Source organism: Oncorhynchus mykiss, chromosome 6 (assembly GCF_057628025.1).
Source record: "Oncorhynchus mykiss isolate SJ-2025 chromosome 6, ASM5762802v1, whole genome shotgun sequence".
Lineage (NCBI taxonomy): Eukaryota > Metazoa > Chordata > Actinopteri > Salmoniformes > Salmonidae > Oncorhynchus > Oncorhynchus mykiss.
Window position 1 is genome coordinate 45,414,468 of NC_143027.1, and position 20,619 is coordinate 45,435,086.

General features: G+C 41.8%; 1 protein-coding gene and 1 non-coding gene across 5 annotated transcripts in view; one reads left to right on the forward strand and one right to left on the reverse strand.

Annotated features, from left to right (window-relative positions):
• Window positions 1–18,969, forward strand: part of LOC110526028 (coiled-coil domain-containing protein 60) — a 45,797-nt gene extending 26,828 nt beyond the window's left edge. Inside the window, exons 8-13 of one of the 4 annotated variants that reach the window (XM_021606610.3) lie at window positions 1,654–1,753; window positions 2,187–2,264; window positions 4,810–4,950; window positions 9,170–9,307; window positions 14,287–14,476; window positions 17,408–18,969. In XM_021606610.3, coding sequence (XP_021462285.2) covers window positions 1,654–1,753; window positions 2,187–2,264; window positions 4,810–4,950; window positions 9,170–9,307; window positions 14,287–14,476; window positions 17,408–17,500 — 740 coding nt within the window. In that variant the 3' untranslated portion in view covers window positions 17,501–18,969. The remainder of the gene's footprint in view (window positions 1–1,653; window positions 1,754–2,186; window positions 2,265–4,809; window positions 4,951–9,169; window positions 9,308–14,286; window positions 14,477–17,407) is intronic. The other 3 variants (XM_021606609.3, XM_090237988.1, XM_021606612.3) reach the window with 3 other exon arrangements.
• On the reverse strand, window positions 9,381–9,452 carry trnaw-cca (transfer RNA tryptophan (anticodon CCA)). The gene has a single exon. It is a non-coding gene; the product is annotated as a tRNA-Trp (tRNA).
• Window positions 18,970–20,619: the final 1,650 nt, after the last annotated feature.

Sequence of the window (20,619 nt, forward strand, 5' to 3'; positions counted from 1 at the left end):
TGGGCTCTGGTCAAATGTAGTGCGCTATGTAGGGAATAGAGCGCCATTTCAGATGCAGTATAGGAGCCAGAAGTGAGAGAGAGAAAGCCTCCAGACTTGTCTGTATTGCGCATGCCAGGGTGGAAAGACTCGCTCTCAGAGATTTGCGTTTGTTCCTTTGGGTTGATTTCCTCCCAATGCTGTTCCAGCAATGAAGCCCAACACAACACTGCTGCTTTCTACCCTGGTCACTGTAGTCAGGTCACTAAAGGGCCCGCTAGCTGGACGGCTAGCTAAAGCCTCCCTCACTACTCTCCAGCTCTGGCTTCCCAGAGTGCTTTGCATCAAAACTGGAGGATAGTTAGTCAACGGATCTATCCAAGAGCGATCAGAGCCTTCGTTATGCTATCACATTCTGACGAAAGACTAGTTATGTTTGCCCGAGTCATCGTCAGTTCGTTGTCGTACCCCCCCTCCCCCTACTCCTCATGGGTTAAAGCAATTAACTGCTCTTCTCCATAATCCACAGAGTTATGCCTCAAATCCAGAAATTGGGCACCAGCGATATTCAGCTGAGCTCACTCACTCCGCCCGCCCCAAGGCACATTTCTACCTGAAAAAAAAAATTAGGAATGCGTCCTGAATAGCACCCTCTTCCCTATGTAGTGCACTACTTGTAAACAGGGCTCATATGGATCTGGTCAAAAGCAGTGCACAATATAGGAGATAGCGTGTTATTTGGGATGCGAAAATTAGGGTGAAGGGAGGGACTTTCATTTCTTTAATTTTAAAAACTCTTTGATGAAAAAGGAATCAACATTTGGGCACTCATTATTTGAAGATTTTCATAAAAGATAATACATTTAAATTATGAGCTAATTATAAAATTATATTAAATCTAAAGCCAGAACAATTGGTTACAATGATTGGCTATTATCATTTTTGACGGTGTGTTTTATGGTGGGGTTTTTCCTATGAGGTATCTAGCACATTAATCACCACGTGATTAATTTTGTCTCACATAATATAAGTTGCATAATTGTAGTTGGTGTATTTTCATATTTTGATTAATGTATTCCATTCTTTTCGAGTGCTTTATGAAGATTTAGTGCAATGTCATTTTATGTGTGTCACTTGTGATGTATTCCACCATAGTGTGTTTCAAAGAGATCTTGTTCTGTAGCCAACAATCTGTTCATCTGAACTGACTTTGAATTCATTACTGCATCTGAACAGCAGAGGGAGCTAGGGGATCATTTTTGTCTCATAAAACTTTACTCTCCTGACATTGACATTTTAGTCATTTAGTAGACACTCTTATCCAGAGTGCATACATTTTAATACCGGTCCCCTGTGGGAATTGCACCCACAACCCTGGCATTGCAAGTGCCATCCTCTGGCAAGTCCTTCTGGCAATTACTCTGAACTGAGGGACACTGTGGATGACAGCTTTTGATTTTCTCATTAAATAGCCTACTATTCGACTTTATGATTTTGCTCCTTTAAAAAAAGTAAATCATTTCTTTGTCGAATCGTCTCTAAAAAAAATACAAATAAAGATAACCCTATAGCGGTGACACCTGTGAGACGTGAGTCCTATAGGCTACAGAGAGAAGAACAAAACGCTGTCCTTATAATATTGTCACTGTTCATGTTTACTGCCTCTCCGCCCAGACCTTCAGAAGCTGCTGGATGAAGTCCACCAGAGTGTCACCAAAGACTTCGGTGATCCAGAGCAGATTCATGGCGACGGCACTTTGACTGTCGGATACCGGTAACGTACCCCTAGGCCTAGCCACATTCCACTCCCCTTTCTGGTCACTACTCCTACTACTACTACTACTTTTCTCTTTCCGCTGTCATCCCTTACTCTCCTGCTCCTCTCTTCTCCTTTACTCGGCAATAGATTAAAGGGGTACCAAGACAAGTTATCTCTGGAATGAACAAATTCATAAATGGCTGTGTGTGTTGGAATTGAGCTAGTGGATGATTACGTGATGTTGACTGAGTAAAAGTAAAAGCATTATCATGTCATGCCGACCCAATGGTGACCAGGTTAGCAATGAAACATTTGCATTTCCACGCAGACATTCAACCCCATTTGTTAACTCCAGACCCCAGGGTGAGAGGGTGATCTAATATGTAAACGCCCTAACTAACTATATGCCCTAACTAAATACTAACGGATTTGTTCCCTCACACAACAGGCCACCTACCCAACCCACCCCTCAGAGAGAGGACAACACAACACGCCCCAAGACCAAAGACACACCAAGACCCAAAAGGTTGGCTTGCTACACCTAAACTCAAATTACTACTACTTTTCTACTGTTCTACCAGCTGCAGAATAAAAATAAGTTCTGTCCTGTCTGTTTTAAATGTTATGTTTTTTGTTTACCAGGCAAGTCAGTTAAGAACAAATTCTTATTTTCAATAATAGCCTAGGAACAGTGGGTTAACTGCCTGTTCAGGGGCAGAACGACAGATTTGTACCTTGTCAGCTCAGGGGTTTGAACTTGCAACTTTCCGGTTACTAGTCCAACGCTAGACCACTAGGCTACCCTGCTGCCCCAACTCTTACACTGCATCTGATATGGCACCCAAATCCCTCTGTAGGGCACATTGGGCTCTTGTCAAATGTAGTGCGCTATGTAGGGAATAGAGCGCAATTTCAGATGCAGTATAGGAGTCAGAAGTGAGAGAGAGAAAGCCTCCAGACTTGTCTGTATTGCGCATGCCATGGTGGAAAGACTCGCTCTCAGAGCTTTGCATTGGTTCCTTTGGGTTGATTTCCTCCCAATGCTGTTCCAGCAATGAAGCCCAACACAACACTGCTGCTTTCTACCCTGGTCACTGTAGTCAGGTCACTAAAGGGCCCGCTAGCTGGACGGCTAGCTAAAGCCGGCTAGCTAAAGCCTCCCTCACTACTCTCCAGTTTTGGGAACTTTTCTGTGTTGAAAGTTGAGGTGCTTTGCACTAGAAGAGGTCAAGTAGGTCAGGTTTGCGAGTAAGCTATTTTGCAGACAGAAAATGTTGCCTACACTATTTTACTATACTGCATTACATTGAGTATCAAATTGCATTGAGTGTAACTGTGTTGTATTGAAAACAAGCCTTGTCTCTGTCTCTGTGTATAGTTGTCCTGCTAAAGCCACTGTCTATCTAGCTCTAGTCACAACAACTCAATCAGTCAATCAATCTATCAATCATCAATCATAAAAAAAAGACATATACCGTATATAAAGTTTCCCTGCATTGTGTGTAATTTCAGTGCATTCAGAAAGTATTCAGACCCCTTGACTTCTTCTACATTTTGTTACGTTACAGCCTTATTCTAAAATGGAAGAAATGTATTTTTTAGAGAGGTGACGATGATCACTGACAGAGCTCCATTGTTCCTCTTTGGAGATGGGAGAGCCTTCCAGGAGGACAACCATCTCTGCAGCACTCCACCAATCAGGCCTTTATGGTAGAGTGGCCAGACGGAAAAAGGAAAAGGCACATGACAGCCCACTTGTAGTTTGCCAAAAGGCACCTAAAGGACTCTCAGACCATGAGAAACAAGATTCTCTGGTCTGATGAAACCAAGATTGAACTCTTTGGCCTGATTGCCAAAAGCCATGTCTTGAGGAAACCTGGCATCATCCCTACGGTGAAGCATGGTGGTGGCAGCATAATGGCTATGGAAATGTTTTTCAGCAGCAGGGACTGGGAGACTAGTCAGGATCGAGGGAAAGATGAACGGAGCAAAGTACAGAGAGATCCTTAATGAAAACCTGCTCCAGAGCGCTCTGGACCTCAGTCTGGGGCAAGGGTTCACCTTCTAACAGGACGATGACTCTAAGCACACACAGCCAAGACAACGCAGGAGTGGCTTCGGGACAAGTCTCTGAATATCCTTGAGTGGCCCAGCCAGAACACAATTGAACATCTCTGGAGAGACCTGAAAATAGCTGTGCAGCGACGCTCCCCATCCAACCTGAGAGAGCTTGAGATTATCTGCAGACAATAATGGGAGAAACTCCCTAAATACAGGTGTACCACGCTTGTAGCTTCATACCCAAGAAGACTCGAGACTGTAATCGCTGCCAAAGGTGTTTCAACAAAGTACTGAGTAAAGGGTCTGAATACTTATGTAAATGTGATATTTCACATTTCATATTTCTTTTTTATTATACATTTGCGAACATGTCCTTATGGGACATTGTCCTTATGGGGTATTGTGTTTAGTATGATGACGAAATAAAACTGTGGAAAATGTGGAAAAAGTCAAGGGGTCTAAACACTTTCCGAATGCAGTGTACATGTGATGTTTTTGTATTGCAAAGTCATTCTGTCTCTCTCTCTGTCTCTCAATTCAATTTAAGGGCTTTATTGGCATGGGAAACATATGTTTACATTGCCAAAGCAAGTGAAATAGATCATTAACAGAAGTGAAATCAACAATACAAAAATGAACAGTAAACATTACACTTTACACAAAAGTTCCAAAATAGTAAAGACATTTCAAATGTCGTATTATGTCTATATACAAGTACAAAAGGGAAAATAAATCAACATAAATGTGGGTTGTATTTACAATGTTGTTTGTTCTCACTGGTTGCCCTTTTCTTGTGGCAACAGGTCACAAATCTTGCTGCTGTGATTGCACATATTTTTCACCCAATAGATATGGGAGTTTATCAAAATTATATTTGTTTTCAAATTCTTTGTGGATCTGTGTAATCTGAGGGAAATATGTGTCCCAATGTTTCAAGTAATTATCTTTTTTTCTCTCTCTCTCTCTCTCTCTCTCTCTCTCTCTCTCTCTCTCTCTCTCTCTGTGTATAGTTGTCCTGCCAAGCCTCTGTCAGCCACCAGTGAGTTGATCAGCAGTAAGAGGTCCATGCTGTGGGATATGAGGACAGCCTATGAGGAGAGAGCAGAGGAGCTGGCCCAGATCTTCAGTGACAGTCTGGACCACAATGCCAGGTGACTATCCCCTCTCTGACCGTCTAGATCTGGTCACGACTCACCTCCACAAAAGTTTATATTAGTTTAACTAGGCAAGTCAGTTAAGAACTAATTCTTATTTACAATGAGAGCCTACCCCTGCCAATTGTGCACCGCCCTATGGGACTCCCAATCACAGCCAGATGTGATACAGCCTGGATTCAAACCAGGGACTGTAGTGACTCCTCTTGCACTGAGATACCGCGCCTTAGACCGCTGCGCTCCTCGGGAGCTCCAATCTGACTTTTGTCCTTCTTCCTCAGAGAGAGAGGCCTGCCTGTGTTGTCTTCTAAAGCCATGTTTGTTCAATGACCAATTCATCGCTAGTGCTGGTCAGTTTTTAGTCTCAAAAGCATTGACCACGACATGATTTGAACACGCAACCTTGCGATCTGGAGTCAGACGCGCTACTGTTGCACCACAAAGTCTGGTGGTGCAGCGCTATCAGGCCTCTCGAAGTTCTGATCCTCACATGGTGTTCAGTTTCTCATTCCCAGCAGAAGGATATCAAGCAGTCTACTTACTCAGGACCTTGTGGCGCAACAGTAATGCGTCGGACTTCAAATCATGTCAGGATTAATGTTTTTAAGCATGAATGAAAACTGAGCCTGCTCTGACCAGCACTAGTCCCATGTGGCTCAGTTGGTAGAGCATGGCACTTGTAATACCAGGATTGTGAGTTTGATTTCCACGGGGGACCAGTACAAACAAATATTTAAAATGTATGCAGTCATCTACTGTAAGTTGCTGTGGAAAAGTGCATCTGCTAAATATGTCCAATGAGGTGAGTTGGTCTCTGAACAACCACACCACAAGGTCATTGGTAACTAACCAGGCAGTATGAGACTGTTTCATAGAATTTGCCCATGTCTTTCTCTGGGGAAAGAAGCAGACAACCTAATAATGATAAGTGTACTATAAATCAAATGTTATTGGTCACATAAACATGGTAAGCAGATGTTATTGTGAGTGTAGTGAAATGCTTGCGCTTCTAGTTCTGACAGTGTAGTAATATCTAACAATTCCACAACAGATACCAAATACACACAAATCTAAGTAAAGGAATAAGAATATATAAATATATGGATGAGCAATAACAGAGTGGCATAGGTTGTGGGCGGTGCAGTTGCCATACCAGGCGGTGATACAGCCCGACAGGATGCTCTCAATTGTGCATCTGTAAAAGTTTGTGAGGGTTTTAGGTGACAAGCCAAAGGTGATCAGGTGATGTTGCGCCTTCTTCACCACACTGTCTGTGTGGGTGGACCATTTCAGTTTGTACGTGATGTGTACGCCGAGAAACGTAAATCTTTCCACCTTCTCCACTGCTGTATGGTCGATGTGGATAGGGGGGTGCTCCCTCTGCTGTTTCCTGAAGTCCACAATCATCTCCTTTGTTTTGTTGATGATGAGTGAGAGGTAATTGCGCAGGGCAGGGTTAAGACCCAGGGCCTCAAGCTTAATGATGAGTTTGGAGGGTACTATGGTGTTGAATGCTGAGTTGTAGTCAATGAACAGCATTCTTACATAGGTATTCCTCTTGTCCAGATGGGATAGGGCAGTGTTATGGCGATTGCATTGTCTGTGAACCTATTGGGGCAGTAAGCAAATTGAAGTGGGTCTAGGGTGACAGGTAAGGTGGAGGTGATATGATCCTTACCTAGTCTTTCAAAGCACTTCATGATGGCAGAAGTGAGTGCTACGGGGCATTCAGTTACCTTTGCATTCTTGGTTTTTTAAAAAAAAAATTTTACCTTTATTTAACCAGGCAAGTCAGTTAAGAACAAATTCTTATTTTCAATGACGGCCTGGGAACAGTGGGTTAACTGCCTGTTCAGGGGCAGAACGACAGATTTGTACCTTGTCAGCTCGGGGGTTTGAACTCACAACCTTTCGGTTACTAGTCCAACGCTCTAACCACGAGGCTACCCTGCCGCCCCAAACAGGAACAGGAACAGGAACAATGGTGGCCATCTTGAAGCATGTGGGGACAACAGACGGAGATAGGGAGAGATTGAATATGTCCGTAAACACACCAGCCAGCTGGTCTGCACATGCTCTGAGGACGCGGCTAGGAATGCCGTCTGGGCCGGCAGCCTTGCGAGGGTTAACACGTTTAAATGTCTTACTCACGTCGGCCACGGAGGAGGAGAGCCCACAGTCCTTGGTAGCGGGCCGTGTCGGTGGCACTGTATTATCCTCAAAGCGGGCAAAGAAGGTGTTTAGTTTGTCTGGGAGCAAGACGTCGGTGTCCGTGACTGTGGCTGGTTTTCCTTTTGTAGTCTGTGATTGTCTGTAGACCCTGCCACATGCGTCTCGTGTCTGAGCCGTTGAATTGCGATTCCACTCTATACCCACATTTTGCTTGTTTGATTGCCTTGCGTAGGGAATAACTACACTGTTTGTATTCGGCCATATTCCCAGTCGCCTTTCGATGTTTAAAAATACATGTTACGTATTGGATCACAAAAAAATACAAGTTTTACATTATCGTGTAGTTTACCTATAAAATTGTCTGATGGTGATGTGGATATACGTGGTATACATATCCCGAAATAAATAAATAATCTCACTCCAATACATTTTTATAGAAAGTTAGCAAAAATAGATAAGATCTTGCTACCATGGAAAGGTATACCTGTCTATTTGTGGATAAATCACCCTGATTAACTTTTTAGTCATATCCCAGTTTACCTATTTGCTTATGGTCTTGCCTACACCTAGCGAACATTTTTTTTTATTATATGAGAAAACAATATTCCATTTTATTTGGAACGGCAAGCCAGACAAAGTTAATTGGGCCTATTTATATAATGAATATGAATTCGGAGGGCAGAAATTATTAAATATTATAGCATTAGACTTCTCACTAAAGGCTCCAGTCATATAAAAGTAATACTTAAATCCAAACTGGTTCTCTAGCAAAAACACTATGAATGTCTCATCCTATGTTCAAGAATGGCCCTTTTCCCTTTATTCAGATTACAACCTCTCACTTTCAGTTATTTGAAAAGAAAATAATCTCCCAAATTTCGCTATTTTTAAAACAAGCCATAGAAAGTTGGTTGCAATTTAAATTTAATCCACCAGAAAACACAAAACAAATAATACAACAAATATTGTGGTTAAACTCAAATATACTAATTTATTTAAAAAATCTTCGTAAATCTTCGTAAATTATATCATAAATAGGACTGGGGGAGTTATGTCACACATGCAGCTAACAAAAACACATGGAAATGTCTGCTCTACCCAAAATTACAACCAACTAATTGCAGCATTACTGCAAAAATGGAGAAGAGAGTGCAAGGGGAAAAGAGTAAGGAACTTGTTGGTTAAAGAAAATTGTGATAAATAAAAAAGTATACTAGTTTCATTTAAGGACCAAAAAATTGACAGCCGTGGCATATAGATTGCAAAATAGTTGGAAAGAGATTTTTGACGTACCGATTCCAAGTCACATGGTTAATGAATTGATATGCAAAATGACGCCGGATTCAAAACTTTGAATTTTTCCATTTAAATTATTATACAAAATTCTTGCAACCAATAGAATGTTATTTATATGGGGGATACAATCTTCCCAGCTCTGCAGATTTTGCTGCAAAGAGACAGAATCATTAGATCATTTTGTTTTGGTACTGTCCACATGTAGCTTGTTTTTGGTCACAGGTTATGGAATGCCTGAAGAATTGCAATTCATTGTACTTGTAATAGGTGAACATAAAATATCAGTAATTGGTAAAGTCAATCAAAAATCTATCTAGTTTATTACAATATGCAACAGGGAGACCGCACAGAAGCAGAGAAAATGTCTAGCTAGCCTTCTCTGGTCAGGCCCTTATCCTAAACATTCAGCTTCAACTCTAGTGACCATCAACAAACACCTTTAGTGTCCCAAAAACAACACTGGAAATTTTGTTTTTTACAGAAACTCCAGGTACCTTATGCTAAACATTGTGTTGATCATTCTAAACCAAATATAAACATAACTCATTTTAAATTTCCCTATTGCACCCTGTTATCTAATTATATGGTTAATGTCAGAGGATTAAGTATCTCTCCTGTATGTATCTTATTACAGTATATCCCCTCCCTTTCTTTGCTCTCACTGTGCCCACCCCGTCTCTCTTTCCCCCTCTCTGCATGACTACTCTCTTCTCTCTTCCTTTTCTCTCTGTACTCCCTCTCTGCACAGGAAGAGGCTTGAGAGTGGCATCCAGAGGTTCCAAGCCCTGTGTCATGTGACCCACTCTCACCTCATCCCTCGTCATGTGACCCCACGGGTCACCGGCATGAAACCCCCAGAGACAGACTGCAGCAACAACAACATGTGGTATGACATCTGCAATACCCATCACATGGATTGGAATGTTGGAATTTGTGTTTGTTTTCCCATACAAAACTTTTGACCCCGACGTGATTTGAACACGCAACCTTCTGATCTGGAGTCAGACGCGCTACCGTTGCGCCACGAAGTCCTGTGACTAACTAGTGTGTCTGATGCCATTTCATAGAATGCACTTCCCTATCTTTCCCCTAGGAAGTCAAATAGAGACCAAGGACATCACTAGAGCTTTTGCTAGCCACAAATAGTTTTTTGCACTGCTGCGATAGTGTATTTTTGGCATATTTCTTTATTATTATTTTTTTAATAATGTATTATTTTGGAGGTTTTGCTCAATCTGATTAGGTGGGCCTGGTTCCCCAGTGGGTGGGCCTGTGTCCACCCAGGCCCATCCTTGCCTACGTACCTGGGACAGCGCCATTGCACTGCTTTGAGACAAGCATGGGGACTAGGGTGACCACATGTACCAGATTGTGTGGAACAGTCCCGCATTTTGGCCCTTTGTCCCACACACAAACAATCATGTACTGCATTTTATCAACAAATTCAAACACCACAAATTTTGGGGAAAAAGGTAGATTTGTCCCATATTTCAGTCAGACATTCCGACCTCTCTCTTGTCTCTTGCATTCACGCTTATGAAAATATATACATCATAAGGATGTGGAAGCCTAGCATGCTGACTAGACCGGGCACACGCGTGCGTCTGCATGCGCTATCGTGCACATGTTAATTTGTACATCACTACAAGACAGGCAGATTGAAGTATCAAAATAAACTCTGAACTCTTTGTCCTGGGATATAAACATTGGGTTGTTATTTTACCTGAAATACACAAGGTCGTTTTCTCTGGATCTGTAGAATTTTTACCCGTTTTGAGTTACACAAAATCGTGCGTTCACTACTCCAACAATTAAATTCTAGTTCATTTCTAGTCATCTATCCTCTTTTAGTAGTCTTCTTCTTCCTCCTCCTCTTCTTCTTCTTCTGTGGACATTATATGTTGGTTGGAGTGTGGACCTCAGTTTATCTTTCAATTAAACCTGAATCAATGTCTTGGAGGATCACGTAATGATTTGAGTGTTTATCAACATTTATAACTTGAGTCTGATAATTATCTGTTCAAAGCAGTTCATCGGATAATACTTGTGGAATATAAAAATATTTGCTTGACATATGTTTTCCAGTTTCTTCAAATACTTTGCAAATGCAATTTATTTCTATGTTAAAACTTCACTATGAACTGCTTTATCCGTTCCTTTTTAATAGACACTCTTATCCAGAGCAAATTACAGTACATACATTTTTGTACTAAAGCCCCATGGGAATCGTACCCACAACCCTAGCATTGCAAGTGCCATGCTCTACCAACTGAGCCACATCAGTGATCCATGATCAAAAGTATGTGGACACCTACTAGTCGAAAATCTCATTCCAAAATCATGGCCATTAGTATGGAGTTGGTTTCCCCTTTGATGCTTTAACAGCCTCCATTCTCCTGGGAAAGCTTTGCACTAGATATTGGAACATAGCTGCGGCGAGTTGCTTCCATTCAGCTACAAGAGCATTATTGAGGTCGGACACTGGTGTTGGGCAATTAGGCCTGTCTCTCAGTCTGCATTCCAGTTCAAATCAAATCAAATCAAATCAAATTTTATTTGTCACATACACATGGTTAGCAGATGTTAATGCGAGTGTAGCGAAATGCTTGTGCTTCTAGTTCCGACAATGCAGTAATAACCAACAAGTAATCTAACTAACAATTCCAGAACTACTGTCTTGTACACAGTGTAAGGGGATAAAGAATGTGTACATAAGGATATATGAATGAGTGATGGTACAGAGCAGCATAGGCAAGATACAGTAGATGGTATCGAGTACAGTATATACATATGAGATGAGTATGTAAACAAAGTGGCATAGTTAAAGTGGCTAGTGATACATGTATTACATAAGGATACAGTCGATGATATAGAGTACAGTATATACGTATGCCTATGAGATGAATAATGTAGGGTAAGTAACATTATATAAGGTAGCATTGTTTAAAGTGGCTAGTGATATATTTACATCATTTCCCATCAATTCCCATTATTAAAGTGGCTGGAGTTGAGTCAGTGTCAGTGTGTTGGCAGCAGCCACTCAATGTTAGTGGTGGCTGTTTAACAGTCGGATGGCCTTGAGATAGAAGCTGTTTTTCAGTCTCTCGGTCCCAGCTTTGATGCACCTGTACTGACCTCGCCTTCTGGATGATAGCGGGGTGAACAGGCAGTGGCTCGGGTGGTTGATGTCCTTGATGATCTTTATGGCCTTCCTGTGACATCGGGTGGTGTAGGTGTCCTGGAGGGCAGGTAGTTTGCCCCCGGTGATGCGTTGTGCAGACCTCACCACCCTCTGGAGAGCCTTACGGTTGAGGGCGGAGCAGTTGCCGTACCAGGCGGTGATACAGCCCGCCAGGATGCTCTCGATTGTGCATCTGTAGAAGTCTGTGAGTGCTTTTGGTGACAAGCCGAATTTCTTCAGCCTCCTGAGGTTGAAGAGGCGCTGCTGCTTCATCCCAAAGGTGTTCGATGGGGTTGAGGTCAGGAGCTCTGTGCAAGCCAGTCAAATTCTTCCACACCAATCTCAACAAACTATTTCTGTATGGACCTCGCTTTGTGCTCTGGGTCATTGTCATGCTAAAACAGGAAAGGGCCTTCCTCAAACTGTTGCCATAAAGTTGGAAGCACAGAATCGTCTAGAATGTCATTGTATGCTTTAGCATTAAGATTTCTCTTCACTGGAACTAAGGGGCCTAGACAAACAATGAAAAAAAGCTCCAAACCCTTATTCACCCTCCACCAAACTCTACAGTTGGCACTATGCATTGGGGTGGGTATCGTTCTCTTGGCATCCGACAAACCAAAATTAAAACGTGATTCATCACTCCAGAGAACACATTTTCACTGCTCCAGAGTCCAATGGCAGCAAGCTTTACACCATTACAGCCAACGCTTGGCATTGCATACGGTGATCTTAGGCTTGTGTGTGACTGCTCGGCCATGGAAACCCATTTCATGAAGTTCCTGACAAACAGTTATTGTGCTGACAATGCTTCCAGGGGCAGTTTTGAACTTGGTAGTGAGTGTTGCAACCGAGGACAGATTATTTTTACGTGCTTCAGCACTCGCCGGTCCCGTTATGAGCCGTCGTTGCTAGACATTTCCACTTCACATAACAGCACTTACAGTCAGAGGTGTGGACTCGAGTCACATGACTTGGACTCGAGTCAAAGTGTGCAGCGCATCAACTCTTCATTTAAAGAAAGAGAGAGAGAGAGAGAGAGAATATTAAGGTTGGGCGATTATGTACAAGCCTATTGCGCCCCATAGCGATAATCAATCACTGTTGGTGGGATGTCTTTCTCATGGCTACCCATGTATTTCCATGGAAATATAATGTTTATTTGGAAAGTAATACATAAATAGATATTTTTTAAATCATTCATGATTTGCGTAAATGTAATATACTAACTATTACTCTTCTTAAAAATGTGAAACGGTATTACATTTGGTGAAGAGCACATTGACTTGTTTAGGACTCGAAACTCAAAGTTTAGGACTTGAGACTTGACTTGATACATGACGGTCTTGATTTGAGACTTGACTCGGATTTTCCTGTCTTGACTTGGGACTTGAGTGCTAAGACTTGGTCCCACTTCTGCTTACAGTTGACCGGGGCAGCTCTAGAAGGACAGACATTTGAAGAACTGACTTGTTGGAAAGGTGGCATCTTCTGACGGTGCCACGTTGAAAGTCACTGAGCTCTTCAGTTCGTGCAATTATACTGCCAATGTTTGTCTATTGAGATTGCATGGCAGTGTGGTCGATTTTATATACGTGTCAGCAACGAGTGTGATTGAAATTGAAAGGGTGTCCACATACTTTTGTCCATGTCGTGTATCATCACAAACCACTTGATGTCTCAATGTACTCAATTATTGAATTGTGTGTTGTTTTTCTTCATGGTGATGGAAAGTCTACACGTACAAACTAGATGACCAGCCTATGTACAATACAATAATGTACATTAAGTGGTTTGTAAGGATGGTAAATTAATACTTCACAAAAAGTGGTTGTTTTCCATGTTATTTGATCAAGAAAAATATTGAATTTGATGTGGAGGTTTTGTGTCTTTGCCCATATTTTTGCCCGCACTGCAGACGTCTATATCGGTCTGCTAATACTAGTAAAGGCCCAGTGCACTACTTTAGTGAAAATGTTTATTTTTTTAGGGGGCGCTGCAGCACCCTCGGCATCCCCACTTCCCGCGGCTATGTTTGTATTGCTCTCCGGCACCTAAAAAATTTGCACTACACCATGAGCTGGAGGAGGATTTCTGTGTGTGGGGTGGCCTCAAACTACCATTTGTTTTGGGGTGGCCTCAAACTACCATTTGTTTTGGGGTGGCCTCAAACTACCATTTTGTTTTGGGGTGGCCTCAAACTACCATTTTGTTTTGGGGTGGCCTCAAACTACCATTTTGTTTTGGGGTGGCCTCAAACTACCATTTTGTTTTGGGGTGGCCTCAAACTACCATTTTGTTTTGGGGTGGCCTCAAACTACCATTTTGTTTTGGGGTGGCCTCAAACTACCATTTTGTTTCTTTAACTGTGCCTTCTTCAGGGTTTACCCAATAAATTACTGGGAGCTTATATACAGTGTATACTGTATTATATACACTCTCTTTATTTTTTCGAGTCAATACTGTGCACTCATACATTTGTAAACTTTACTGTGCACTCATACATGGGTAAATGTGTGTGTGTGTACACGTTTTTGTATGTTGGTGTACAATTTGAATGTTTGCACAACAGTTTGTAAATTTGTGTGAAATCAATTGAACTCCTCTACAAGGTGCCCTACGTCCTATCCAGGTTTATTTCTAGATGATTTATACTGTATGTATTTTTCATCCTATCCATCCAGGCTGTCCTCTCTACTGAGCAATCTCCCTCCAGAGGTGTCTCAGGACAGAGGGGTGAGCCGAGTTCTGGAGAAACTCAGCCGCTTCGCAGATGAGCGGACCCCCAAGGTGCGACCCCATGTCTTCCTGAAGATGTTGGGGGGTCTACAGCCCTGGGAGCTCTGCCTACCTGACCTCTGTGTTGCCATTGAGGTACGGACACATCAAATAATAATGGATTTATAGTGAATTCATTATTATGCTTTATTTGTTTAAGGAAGTTTAATGAAGTGCATTGTTTCTTGGTTGGTCAATTGGTTTAAACATGGTGCTAGTTGTGGGTTTGATTTCTGCTAGGGCCACGTACAATGTATAACATTTTAAAAAGGGGAAATAATTGTGTGTGTACAAAAGATTATTTGAAGACATGTTTCCTGACTGCAATGCCTCTGCCTCCGATAGGGAATATCTTAATGGCATCATCCTCTCATCCACTCTCTTCATCTCCTTCTCAAAACCCATTGGAGGAAGAGGTCCGATGGGAGGAACCTCTGGCTTTCTCATCAAATGGGTTTTTAAAAATGAGACGAGGAGAGAGGAAGCAATGAGTTTCAGTGGTGGAAAAAGTACACAATTGTCATACTTGAGTAAAAGTATAGATACCTTTAATAGAAAGTTACTCAAGTAAAATTGAAGCATTCATCATGTAACGAGTACTTTTGGGTGTCAGGGAAAATGTAATGGAGTAAAAAAAAGTACATTATTTTTGTTAGGAATGTAGTGAAGCAAATAAAGGTTCAATTTAAAAATGTTTAAAAAAAAAGTAAAAGTAAAGGTTGTCAAAAATATAAATAGTAAAGTGAAGATACCCCGAAAAAACTATGTAAGTAGTACTTCACACCACTGAGGAGTATGCAATTAACGTCTTCCCATAAGAGAGCTGTCGGTGGCCTCCAAAACTGTGTTAATTCAGCAGCCAATTAATCTCCTTTGCTTGTCAGAGCAGGCCCAGTCTTCACTCAAGCTCAAAAGCACCCACCCCAATGTGAACACACAACCTTTTGATCTGGAGTCAGATGCGGTACTGTTGTGCCACCCAGTCCTTAGTAACTACTGTAGACAGTGGGAGGCTGTTTTCATGTAATAGAATACACCCCTTTATCTTTCTCTTGGGAAAGAAATGGAAGGGAGGCCTATGTCATGAGAAACTGACCACCTTGTTACAGTGGGAGGCAGATCCTGGATAGCTTGAACAGTACTCGACTTGGACTAGGACAATAGCATCTTACCTCACATATATCACTCATGAACTGTTTATAGTACATGTATAGTACAACCATGAATTCAATTACTGTCATAATTTTTGCCCAAGAAACAATTCATAGAACATTGAACTGTACCATTCTTCAGGCACTAGATGACCAGACCTTGTGGTGCAATGGTTACGTGTCTGACTTCAGATCAGTTGTTTTGAAGTTGAAGGAAAACTGGACCCCCATTGACCTGAGGACAGAGAGATGTCTAAACATACATGGCTTTGGGGGTTTAACACAGAACAAATTGTGGTCAAGTAACATTGTCAGTATCAGAGGAGGCTGTCTAGGACATGGTTACATTTTAATTTATCAAATGGTCCATGGTTCAAGTCCCTTTTCAGGCCGCAAAAGTTTAAGTACAAGTCGCTTTGAATAAAAGTGTCTGTTGATTTACCATATTACATTTGGATTGTCTATATAGAGCTTTTTAAAGTGTTAAAAGTGTTTAACATTGTAAGGCAAGAATTCACCTCACCCACAACAATTATTCATCACCCACCTGGGTGATGTGCACCCACCTGGGTGATGATATCAGCTCCGAGTGATTTTAATTTGGGAAATCTGTTCCCAAGTATTTCATATACAAATGTAAGCAAGGTTTGAATTAATGTTTTAGTCAAATATTATATCTGTTTGGGCTTCTTGCGGTCAATTTGCAGTCTACAAATTATTCGTAATTATGTTCCAGTCCCCCAACCATCTGCTCAAGAAAAAATTGGCCCGCAGCTGAATCTAGTTGATGATCCCTGCACTAGACAGAACATCCCTCTCCCCCCCACCATCCAAACCAACATATTGAGACTAATGATTAGGTACAGACTGCTACCCCTCCGCACACACGCACACTCACACACACACACACACCGATGATGACGGCCTTCATGGCCCCTAGCCCCAGAACAGAGCAGTTGGAATAAGTTAATAACAGGAATTCAGAGTGATAAATTATAACCGACTGGTTATAAAGATGCTTACCTTAGGGTTGTGTGTGGAGGGGTGGGGCAATATACCCTGCCTGTTCCCCTCCCACATATCACAATTTGTGCCATCCATAAGTGAGAAACCTACATATCAAGTATAGACCATATATTGTGTTCCATACATGTAATAGAAAAGAGCAGAAGCGCTGATTTATCCATTCAGACCCCAGTCCTACTGTACCTACCTGGACAATTTGCTATTTTAGTATTCCTCCAGTAGTTTTCATGAAGGAGAAATCCTCCACTTCTATGTCAAAGATAGTATAACAAAAACACTATAGTAAATACTACAGTAATGACCCCAAAAACACTACAGTAAATACTACAGTAGTACAAGCTGTAAAAAAAACGAGAATAATTACTATAGTATATATTACAGTTTTATTTTACTGCAGTATTTATACTATAGTTAACTGTAAATACTACAGTATACTACAGTAAATACTACAGTATTCACTGTAGTGTTTTTGCAGACTTAAGTCCACAAAAACACTCCAGTGAAGGCTATGAAAACACTACAGTGAATACTATAGTATTTACATTATATCATAGGATAAAATAGTATTTTTTCATTTGGGCATAGGAGAACCCTTTTTGATAACAGGTAGAACCCTTTTTGGTTCCATGTAGAACCCTCTGTGGAAAGGTTTCTACATGTAACCCAAAAGGTTCTACCTAGAACCAAAAGAGTTCTTTCTATCTGGAACCAAAAGGGGTTCTTCAAAGGGGACAGACAAATAACCCTTTTAGATTCTAGATAGCACCTTTTAAGAGTGTACTATGCTTTGGAACTGTGTGTGGTAACTCTCTCTTCCCCTCTCTCTCCCTCCCTCCCTCTCTCTCTTCAGATAGCCAGGGAGCATGTTGTCCAGATGTCCAGAGAGGACTATGACTCGTGGCTCCTCTCCAGGGTCACTCTTCCACAGCAGCAGGACCACTAACCCAAAAATGTGACGACCAAAAAATACACGCGCACGCAAATATGCTCACACATTTAAATACACACCCACAGACACCACACACACCACCCGTTCTGCCATTCACCTTCTGTTAAAGGTCCCCAAAGCACACACATCCCTGGGTCGCTCCTCTTTTCAGTTCGCTGCAGCTAGCGACTGGAACGAGCTGCAAAAATCACTCTAACTGGACTGTTTTATTTCTTAATTCGAAGACTCAATGATGGACACTCGTATTGACGGTTGTGGCTGCTTCGCGTGAATTATTGTTGTCTCTACCGTCTTGCCCTTTGTGCTGTTGTCTATGCCCAATCATGTTTGTACCATGTTTTGTGCTGCTACCATGTTGTGCTGCTCCCATGTTGTTTCTACTATGTTGTTGTTGTTGCTGTGTTGCTGCCATGCTGTTGTTGTTTTAGGTCTCTCTTCATGTAGTGTTATGATGTCGCTCTTGTCGTGGTGTGTGTTTTGTCCTATATTTTTATTTTATTTTTAATCCCAGGCCCAGTCCTCGCAGGAGGCCTTTTGCCTTCTGGTAGGCCGTCATTGAAAATAAGAATTTGTTCTTAACTGACTTGCCTAGTTAAATAAAGGTTAAATGAAATTTAAATAACACACACACACACCCTGGCCATGGATGATGATGAAACACACACATACACAAATATAGTTGCCCATAGTCTCTGAACTGACCTAAGGTTAGGTTTTGGGGGAGATTAAGCTGATCCTAGATCTGTGATCCCATAGGCAACTCCAATCCAGAGTCTTCCTCCTTTATATCCACTGTGGGAAGCCGGGCTCACATTTCACATCCACTTGTTCTCCGTTTCCCTTTTGTTTACGTTTCAAACCTACTTAAATCATGTCTCCCACGGGAGGATAAGCTTCACTGAGCCATCAAATACCTCCCTGTCCTTGTGCCGTCCCCTTTCTCCCTCACTCCGCCAGTCCACTCCTCCTCCCTTCTCTTCCATTCCCACACCAACCTTTCCCTCCCCATCCTCCTACCATCCTCTTATCCCCCCATCTCTCCAGTTCCCATCACATCCACCGCCCTTCCCTCCCCACAAACATCCCAAACAACAATAATAGATAGCGTGTTGTCTGTTATTGAAATCAGCCCAGTGCCACGCCCATACAGGCTGATAGCCCTTTTTTATTGGGGAAATAAAGAGCCTGACCCAATGCTCTTTGCCTCCTGTTAGATAAAGATAATGAACTCTGCCTGGAAACAATTGTTTGTGAAGACTTTCAGCAGACTAGTTAAGAGTTACTGTGAATGCAGTGTTTCAACAGCTGTCTGTAGAGGATTTCACAAAATCATGAATGTGATCATTAAAACAATAATGATTAAAAGGTTACAATTATGTGATTCTGTCTCTGGCGCTATATGTCATTTATATGTAGAAATATGACTAAATGCTGCGATGGCAATAAAATAACTGTTATCATCATGTGTGTTTGTTCCAATGTTTTGTTGTCAGCAGAGTCAGCAGATAACTGTCTAGCTTTCATATCTTCTGTGATAAGCTGTTGTGTTTTTTCTCTTTTGGATGGTCGGATTGAGGGAGGGAGCTGGAGCGTACACCCCCGGGTTTGTGTAGTGGTGTCAAAGGCTTTGTAGACCCCCAGAGGGGAGAGAGGGAGAAGGGCGAGAGAAGGGGAAGAACAGGAGACGGGGATGGGGGAGAGAGGGCGAAGGGGGGAAAACGGGTGTCGATCACACATTTCAGGAATGCCACACAGTCTGTTTGAACCCCAGACCTTAACCTCAACGTATGGGGAGGGGAAGGCACATGCTCTCTTATTCTAACCTCATTCAGGTTAAGTTATGAGAAAACGGTCTAATCCACACTGGTACACTCTTAGAAAAAAAGGGTTCTAAAGGGTTCTTTGGCTGTCCACATAGGATCACCCTTTTTGGTTCCAGGTAGAACTCTTTTTGGTTCCAGGTAGAACTATTTTGGGTTCCAAATTGAAACCTCTGTGGAAAGGGTTCTACATGGAACCCAAAAGAGTTCTACTTGGAACCAAAAGGGTTATCCGATGGGGACAGACAAAGAACCCTTTTCAGTTCTAGATAGCACCTTTTTTTCTAAGAATGTAGTGTCAAGCATTTGTCCTTGATCATGTGATCTGATCTAGGAACAAAGTCTGATATTTTGTTTTACCAGTCTAGGTCATGAGCTTAAGAAAAACTACTTGAAAACCTACACATTGTGTGTGCTGGTTGGAGAGATTATAAGGTACTGGAAATTGCAACGTTAGGGTCTGCAAAATTCTGTCAGTCTGTGTCTTTGTGCATTTTTAGCCCACATAGCACAACAACCAAGCCGGCTGTGGAAAATTCAATATGTACATTACAATATTTACTTTGCAATTACCTGCTGGCCACTCTATTCCAGGGGTGTAGGCACGGGTGGGTCTGGGTGGACCTGGGCCCGCCCACTGAGGAGCCAGGCCCAATCACTCAGATTGAGAAACAAATAATTATTTTAAAAAAATGTAAAGTATTGTTTTATACTCTTTAGTACTCAGTGTTCAAAACAGGACATTTGTATTTTGTATTTTTACCTAAACATGCCAACACAATCGGATAGAATTCATAGCAAGCAGTGCACTGGGTTAGTCAGATTTGATGAACTGGTATGACATTCACTCTCACAGGATGGGTTGCCAAAAATAACTAACTGAAAGCCACACCCCCCAATAATCCACGAATATGACTGTATTGAAGCAAACTGTATGTCACTCTGCTTCTATGGTTATATGCACCATGCCACTGCCTATTTAATTTGTTCATTTAGCGAACAAGACGGCTCATAATCCAGTGCATTTCCCACAGTCAAAACACCTATATTTTAGCTTTATTTAGATTTTAAAATGCTAAATGTTCTCTCAGCCTCATGGCAAACTGTAGAATAGCATATGATGAGCTACAATATTGCATGTTCCTCTCTGCCCCATCGTAAAATGTGTATAAATGCAGGAAATTAGCTTTAAAACAGCAACATTTTCTCTCAGCCTCAAGTTAAACTGTGTAGAATACCATCAGCCTCATGTCATAATGTGTAGAATAGATTAGCTACAGAACTACACATTTT